General features: G+C 46.9%; 1 protein-coding gene across 1 annotated transcript; it reads left to right on the forward strand.

Annotated features, from left to right (window-relative positions):
- The first annotated feature begins 3,676 nt into the window (after positions 1 to 3,676).
- Positions 3,677 to 6,027, forward strand: LOC136487651 (dynamin-related protein 4C-like). The gene has a single exon (XM_066484749.1). The coding sequence runs from the start codon at positions 3,755 to 3,757 to the stop codon at positions 5,813 to 5,815; it is 2,061 nt and encodes a 686-aa protein (XP_066340846.1). The 5' UTR covers positions 3,677 to 3,754; the 3' UTR covers positions 5,816 to 6,027.
- The last annotated feature ends 2,017 nt before the right edge of the window (positions 6,028 to 8,044 follow it).

Here is an 8,044-nt window from a genome sequence, read left to right on the forward strand (position 1 = left end):
GTTTCTCGAATTTTTGACACAACCCTTCATATTCATCCCTTGGAAATGAATCACCTCCATCATGAGCATCATCTTCCATTTTAATCTTGATCCTGAATTTCACTTGGAGTTTCCTCATTGTTCTGCCAGGATGCGGAACTTCTGCATTAATACATGGAACCTCCATGACGTGGAATTTCCGTGGAAACTGCACCCTATAGGTATTGTGATACTATAGGTTGTTGCTTTTCTTCTTGTTGTTTCTGGGCTTCCTAAGGCTTCACTTCATCAATAGATAGCATTTTTCATATTCAACATCACATATCTATCACCTACATCATCAACAAGATCTTGCTCTGCTAGAGAGCCATTAAAAGCATCATATGGCAAGTGATTCACCAAACTTAAAATATTCTAGCCACTCCTTCATAATTCACAAATACATATATTTGTGAACTACTAGAGACTACAAAAGACAAGTGGCTAGCCAGCAAGGGTTAGGTACTAGTTACCGAGGTGAGTAGAAGTTAGAGATATATCTATCAATTTATCTTTGGGTCAATCTTGTCCGAATGAGCAATATGAATAAGATTGATAGTTTGAGATAATATTTTCAATAAATTTGCTCAAGCACCCTAAGGCTTCATATCACCTTCAAGTACCTACACCACTCAATCAAGCAGACTTTGGTACCCAAGCCATGTTGGGACCTAAGGGGTTAGTCAATAAGGACTTAGGCACCCAACTGGCCTTTGTAATAGCGCATGGCAAACCAATTGCCTCCCTAGCACAATTGTCATTTTTGGGTCTCCTAAGCAAATTTGAATTAATTGATGAGTTGAGCTTAGGAGTGTTACCCATGGGACAATCCACACTTAGGTAATCCTTTACCCTTCAAGTGTAACAAATGCGGTGCTTGTCCTTGCAAGATATATTCTTTTACGACACTTGTAATGAATCTTTTACGACATCAAAGCCAAAAAAAAGAATTAATTGATATAAGTAACAATAACTAGTAAGAATAACAATAATTAGTATATAACAATTGTGGAAGGTCATCCTTATTTCAACTATAAATAAAGCCGATCAACTTTACTTTAATCATGTCGCTGTCCAAAAAAACCTACATACCTACTACATATGTATATTTGATTAGCCCCTAATGAAACAATTAATCATTTTTTCACTTTATAATTATAATAAACAAATTTAAAGAAAATAATTCACACCAATTAATATTCAACCCATTATTATTGATGCAAACTTAATCTCCTTTCTAAAACAAAATAATATGTTAATAAAAAAATATTCTAATTCTAGACTAGATCTAGACTTAATTTCTATTTAAAAACTAACTAATAATAGACCATAAAATTCAAGATATGGCCACTAAATAAGGGTAGAATCTTGTTCTCCTACTAAATTTAACCTAGGACCTTCAAAGAGTTTATCTAATTCCTTTCATAATTGCCTCAAGCACGATGTAAGAGGGAGAAAATAAAAAATCTAATTAAACAAGTAATCCAAGGATGTTAGGAATGGCATTTACTTACCTTCTGGAGACTCCTCTGGAATCAAAATCAAAACTTCCTCTTAGATTTGTAACTTTTAGAATGTTGCGTAAAGCCCCCCCCCCTCCTTTCTTCCTCCTCGAGATACTGTAACTATTCCGTGGAGGAAGAAGGTGGCCTGTAATATATACTGGGCCAATTGGTAGAGGTGGTAGAGCTGCCTCTACTAATTGTATTTTTAGATGCGGCTGGAAAATATAGTCATCTCTAAAAATGGTCACCATCTAGAAATATCCCTTTTCAGAAGCGACCGGGATTTTCAACTGATTTTCAGAGACGGTTGGTATTTCTGGCCATCCCTGAAGGTGTGTCCTATTAGGGCATGTACAACGGGTCTCTTGAGCCCATCTCCACGACGTAAATTTCACAGAAAACACCCCGCCGATGCTAGGAGACGGGGTCTGCGTCGTCTCACGAGACGACTGGGAAGTCGCGTGGCCCGAGGCCGAGACGCTGCCTCCAGCAGCGTTGTACGGGTCGCCGGTGTCCCCAAGCCGAGAGCACGGATCCAGAGCACGCGCACGTGGTTCCGGTACGCGGCTAAGGGAAATCTCGTGCCAAATCTTTCCCCGCTTCCCTATGTCGCCGGTGTCGTCGCATTCCATCCTTCAGCGCCGCGCGCTGGTGTCCGCTCCCGTCGTAGGCCGCAGAGCCCTGCGCCGCACGACCGGCTCTGGGGAGGTGCCCTGCCTCGCCAGGTCAAGGCAGACGAGGAGGAGCAGGGCTTCACCGCCGCGGTCCTCGTCAGGCCCCAGCGCATCCATGTATTGCTCGTCGTCTACAGGTCGCCTGCCTAGTTTGTCTGCGTCCACACCGGGCAGCGCGCCGCAGATGAGGCCCGTCTCCGCTCCCAGGGAAGGCCCCCGGCTGCATGATGGCACCACTGTCGTCCATCGTGCCTTGCGTCGTGGAGAAGAGGAACTGCTGCTTCATAAGCAAACCCACTGGCCACTGCTTGCAACCTTTTGGGTCTGATGACTGTCTGGTGAAAAGGTTCACTCCAATATCTCAATTGTTCTCAGGGCAAATTATTGAGTCTGACAATTTTGGAAATGGCAAATTCAGGTTGTAAGATTCGATGGATATGAGGCTGAGAAAGTTAAATCTGCTATCTGCAATCTGCAATTTTTAGGAACAAGTTTTACATAAAGGTTACATATGAGGCTATGATGTAGTAGTGGCTACCTTGACAGAACATGTTTTACAGAAATGTTACAGATAGTGAATAACAATTGTTTGCTATCTGCAATTTTTAGGAACTGAAGTCTTAGAAAAGCTTGGAGACTAACTAAAGTCATTGCAGTATGTCCTAAAATGCTTCCTGAAACTATGTATGTGTGAACTTGGAGAGGAACTGAAGTCATTGCAGTATGTGTGAGCTAGCATAGGACATACCCATGTAATGCTTCCTGAAACTATCTAAATAGTGTGAACTTACCGTATGTCCTTGAACTTGGCATGCAGTTTCTGTACTGCACAAAACTGAATGTGCCGTTTTTTTTCTAGAAAATTGGATGGCATGCAGTTTCTGAATGGGATGATTTTTCCTGAAAACTAGATGGCACTTAGAAAATGAATAGCCTGTTTATGCATGTTTGTTTATTCGAGCACATAAGGTAGCAAGTTGATATTCATGCTTGAACCATTTTTTATCAAACGGCAACACAATGGTATACAAATTGATATTCACCATTTATCTTGGCAACATGCGAAGCATTAAAATGCTTGTAGACGACCTCTCGTCTCTGAGTTGTATGATCTGTCTTTTTACCTATCTATACGTCAGATACAAGTCTCTTATAGACGACCTTCCGTATGTGGGTTCTACGTGCCCTTACAGATCTTGGTAGAGGCGGTTGCCTCTGCACTGAAACATAGACGCCTCTACGAATCAATTTTGTACTAGCGACGGTACTCTCCTCTCTTGCCCCTGAACCGGAAAGTCGTCGTCGTGTCAGCTTTGCTTCGGTGGGAAGGCATTCCAATCAATTCCTTTGCATGGTGGAGCAGCTGGCACAGTGAAAAGCAGAGGAGCATCTTGCTTTCTGTTCGCTCGCCTCGCCTCGCCTCCCCTCCCCTCCCCTCCCATAAATAAAGCGTCGTATTCTTCGTTGATTCCAGAGAGCGTTGGTGTCTCTAAGATCGAAACACTCTAGATACCCAGTGTCTGAGCTTGTCTTCCCACTGGATTGAGATTTATATATATGCGCTTTGGTCTGGGCGACGCCGCCGCACCTGAGCTAGAGCTAGAGCTAGAAATGGAGGACGTGGACATGAAGGCCAGCTCGGGCTCCAGCCCCGTGACCGCCAGCGCCATGGCGGCCTCGTACAACGACCAGATCCGCCCGCTGCTCGACGCAGTGGACCGCCTGCGGCAGCTGAACGTGAGCCAGGAGGGCATCCAGCTCCCGACCATCGTCGTCGTCGGCGACCAGTCCAGCGGCAAGTCCAGCGTGCTGGAGTCGCTGGCCGGCATCAGCCTCCCGCGTGGGCAGGGCATCTGCACCCGCGTGCCGCTCGTCATGCGGCTGCAGGACGGCAACGAGCCCGAGCTGCGCATCGAGTACGGCAGCGGCAGCTCGGTGACCATCGCCTCCGAGGCGGAGGTCGCAGCCGCCATCGACGCCGCGACAGCTGAGATCGCGGGATCCGGCAAGGGCATCTCGGACGCGCCCATCACCCTCGTCGTGCGGAAGAAGGGCGTGCCCGACCTCACCCTCGTCGACCTGCCGGGCATCACCCGCGTGCCCGTGCAGGGCCAGCCCGAGGACATCTACGACCAGATCGCCAGGATCATCAGGGCCTACATCGCGCCCAGGGAGAGCATCATCCTCAACGTCCTCTCCGCCACGGTGGACTTCCCGACGTGCGAGTCCATCCGCATGTCGCAGCAGGTGGACCGCAGTGGCGAGCGCACGCTCGCGGTGGTCACAAAGGCCGACAGGGCCCCCGAGGGCCTGCTGGAGAAGGTCACCATGGACGACGTCCACATCGGCCTGGGCTACGTATGTGTCCGTAACCGCATCGGCGACGAGACATACGAGGAGGCGCGAGCGGCCGAGCGGCGGCTGTTCGCGGAGCACCCTCTGCTCTCCCGGATCGACAGGTCAATGGTGGGCATCCCCACGCTCGCTGGGAGGCTCACGCAGATTCAGGCGTCCATCATCGGCCGGTGCCTCCCCGACATCGTCAAGCAGATCAACGACAAGCTCAGCCGCAGCAGCGACGAGCTCGGCCAGATGCCTCCGGACCTCAACACCGTCGCAGACGCGGTGAGGGAATTCTACCACATCGTCAAGCAGGTGCGCGCTTCGCTGGAGAAGGTGCTCGTGAGGGGCGAGTTCGACGAGTACCCAGACGACCGCAGGCGCCACGGCACCGCGCGCATCGCCGAGATGCTCGAATCCTACGCGAGCAAGCTGCCCGCCGCCGCCCAGTGCTCGACGAGCGACGACGTTGTCGGCGAGCCATTCCTGGCGGAGGAGATGCGAGTCCTGGAGGAGACAAAGGGCATCAACCTCCCCAACTTCCTGCCACGGTCCGCGCTCCTGGTGCTGCTCAGGAAGAAGCTGGAGAGCGTCGCGCACGTCCCGCACGGCCTCGTCACCCAGGTGTGGGGCTACGTGGAGGAGCTGGTCTTGGGGATCCTGCAGCACCACTCGCGCAGCTACCCGCAGGTGCATCCGTCCTGCCGCCGCGCCGTCCAGAGCCTCATGGACAAGGCGAGGGCGCGGTCGGCGCAGCACGTCGCGGAGCTCATCGACATGGAGCTGGTGGCCGACTACACGGCGAATCCGGACTACACGATGAAGTGGAACGACATGATGGCGACGGAAGGCCATGCCAGGTTCCTCCAAGCCGTGGAGGACCACTCGAAGCCCGCCGTGGTGGAACTCCCGGGATTTGGCGAGGTGGACGTGTCGCACCTCAGGCTGCAGCAGAAGCTCGCCGGGCAGGCCTTGGACTTGAGGGCACGCCTGGCCGCGTACTGGAGCTGCGTCGTGCTCCGCCTCGTGGATGGCCTGGCGCTGCACGTCCTCTACAGTGTCAAGCGTCTCGTGGAGAAAGATCTGGAGGATGAGCTCGCAGCCCAGGTTCTGGGCAGCAACATGGACGGAGTGGAGCGGATGCTGGTGCCAACGCCGGCCACCGCCGCCAAGCGTGACCGCCTCAGGAAAAGCATCTCGCTGCTCCGGGAGTGCAGGGAACTCGTCGCCAACACTATGGACAAAATTAACGCCGCCAGCGATGATCGCTGCTTCTAGTTCTAGCTGCTCTTCGATCCAAGTACCATCATCGATCGATCCATGCATATCCCCACCCAGCCACGATTCCATCCATATATTCATACACTCCATCCTAAGCTAGTAGCCAGCCGTGATGTAGCTACGCATGAAATAAAATCCATGAGAAAGGCTTGTACTTGTAGCTCTACCCGATCGATCGCCCAACTGTGCACGCCTTGATATTGTCTCGTAATAATAATCTAAATAATTAATTACTCCCCTCCATTTTTCGATACAAAAATGGTTTTGGCTATCACTGCTAAACTAGCACATCTTATTCTCACTGCACTATCTAATTTTCTTATCCCATTATATTTTATCCTTTTTTCATGTCATGTGATTCAGTAATACTCTTGCAACAAGGAACTCACCAATGATCAGCGCGGAAGCAAGTATATAAAGCTCTGTTTTAAGAAGTACACTAGGTAGCGTGCATGTGCGTTGTTATGTGACAACTAAATTTTTGTACAAAAAACACACGGATCGCACGATAAGATATCAATATTGTAAGACATATTAAACTGACATTTAATCCAAAAAGCAAAGTTTGTGAAATCAACAGTCACTAAGAGCACGGCACCGCAGACTCACAAACTCTACTATATATACCTTTCCGTGATACGGCTAAAATAATGTTTTATATCGGCAAGAAGTCTTCGATATTACAAACTAAATGAAGCAATCAAATATGTCAGACAAACATTGCTCAATCCACATATTTTGAACCTATTTGACGAATGAAAATGCACAAAATGACTATTATATTATACTAAATCCATGTCCATCATCTATTCAAAGTGCGTGTCACAAACGTGTAAATAATTTCAATATTATTTAGTTCTCTAAATCTATGAGACGCGACAAGGTGTCCTTAGCAAATTCTTAAACTCGGCGACATCTGGCTTCATCAACGAGCAGACAATTGTGTAGGCCTATAAACAAATTAGTATAGTTCCCGTGCTAATGCCACGGTTTTATTTCAGGGATGCACATAAAAATAACCAAACAACGATATTTTTTCATACAGTTTAAGTTGCACGCAATTGTATATGGTCATGTATGTAATCCGGAAAACACTGGTACAAAGGTACTCGCCGCCCAGCTTTTGGAATCTACATCATACAAAAGTACTATTTGTTGCTAATTGAGTCATTCATGCAACTATACTAATTGACTACAGTCTTGACCGCCTTGATTCTTTCAATTTCCCCAATTTGAAGAAATAGTCCTCGAAACCTGCAGGGAAATATTTAAGTAGCTTCTTACGTTCAAGTTCCCCAATTTGCTGACAAGCCATTATTTGTATTCTCCTCTACTTACTTTTTTCTCACCATATTCAGTAGCATCTTGAAGTTAATGTGAACATATTCAAAGATATTTGAAAGAGAAATTTACCATAGAACATAAATTACAAATCATGAATGCTTCAAGGCAATTACCTCAAAATTGTTTAAGCTAAGTGACATATCTTAATATTGATCCTTAAGGCTGATCCTAAGTTCTTGGAAGTCCTAGAAAGAAAATATTTATAAAAAAGAACTACATCCTGATGAGAACAGCAGAAGCTTTTAGAATGCAGGGGTGATCCTTACTGAGAATACTAGAGGTCATAGTTTTGAGCTATGCCAAAAATGCCAAACACCATATGAAGTAAAATATAAAGAGGCACACCTTCAGATTTGTGCAGCTATTTGCAACTGAAGTACTTGAGATTCAGGGGGAAAAAGAGGCACACCTTCAGATTTGTGCAAACTGAATACAGGGATTCATCTGTGATAAATGTTCCACCAATGTTCATGTGCTGCAGGAATTAGCCCTTGAAACCTGCAGGGAGGTTTGAGAAAACCACAATTTTTATGATGGCAATTAGCACCTTGGAAGTAGTAATTTGGATAGAATTGCCGGGCAACTTTTGTCTTGCACACGACAAAGAAAAAAGTTAAGAAAGTTATAATGGCAACTAACGCCTCAAAGGACACGCCTGAAAGCAATTGGCAAACTTGCATCATTCTGAATATTTTGTCGTTCTAAAAGCAACAACCTAATAGCCTATCTTATATAAATCATATAATCATAAAACATTTATAACGCCTCAGCCCAAATGCTAAAGTGATCTGCAAAGAAATAATGAGTTCAGAAATCTAACAATGGATGGAAACCACAACTAAATCAGTTTATTAAATGGAGGATGGCATTCCAGTACACAAG

Source organism: Miscanthus floridulus, chromosome 10, assembly GCF_019320115.1.
Source record: "Miscanthus floridulus cultivar M001 chromosome 10, ASM1932011v1, whole genome shotgun sequence".
NCBI lineage: Eukaryota > Viridiplantae > Streptophyta > Magnoliopsida > Poales > Poaceae > Miscanthus > Miscanthus floridulus.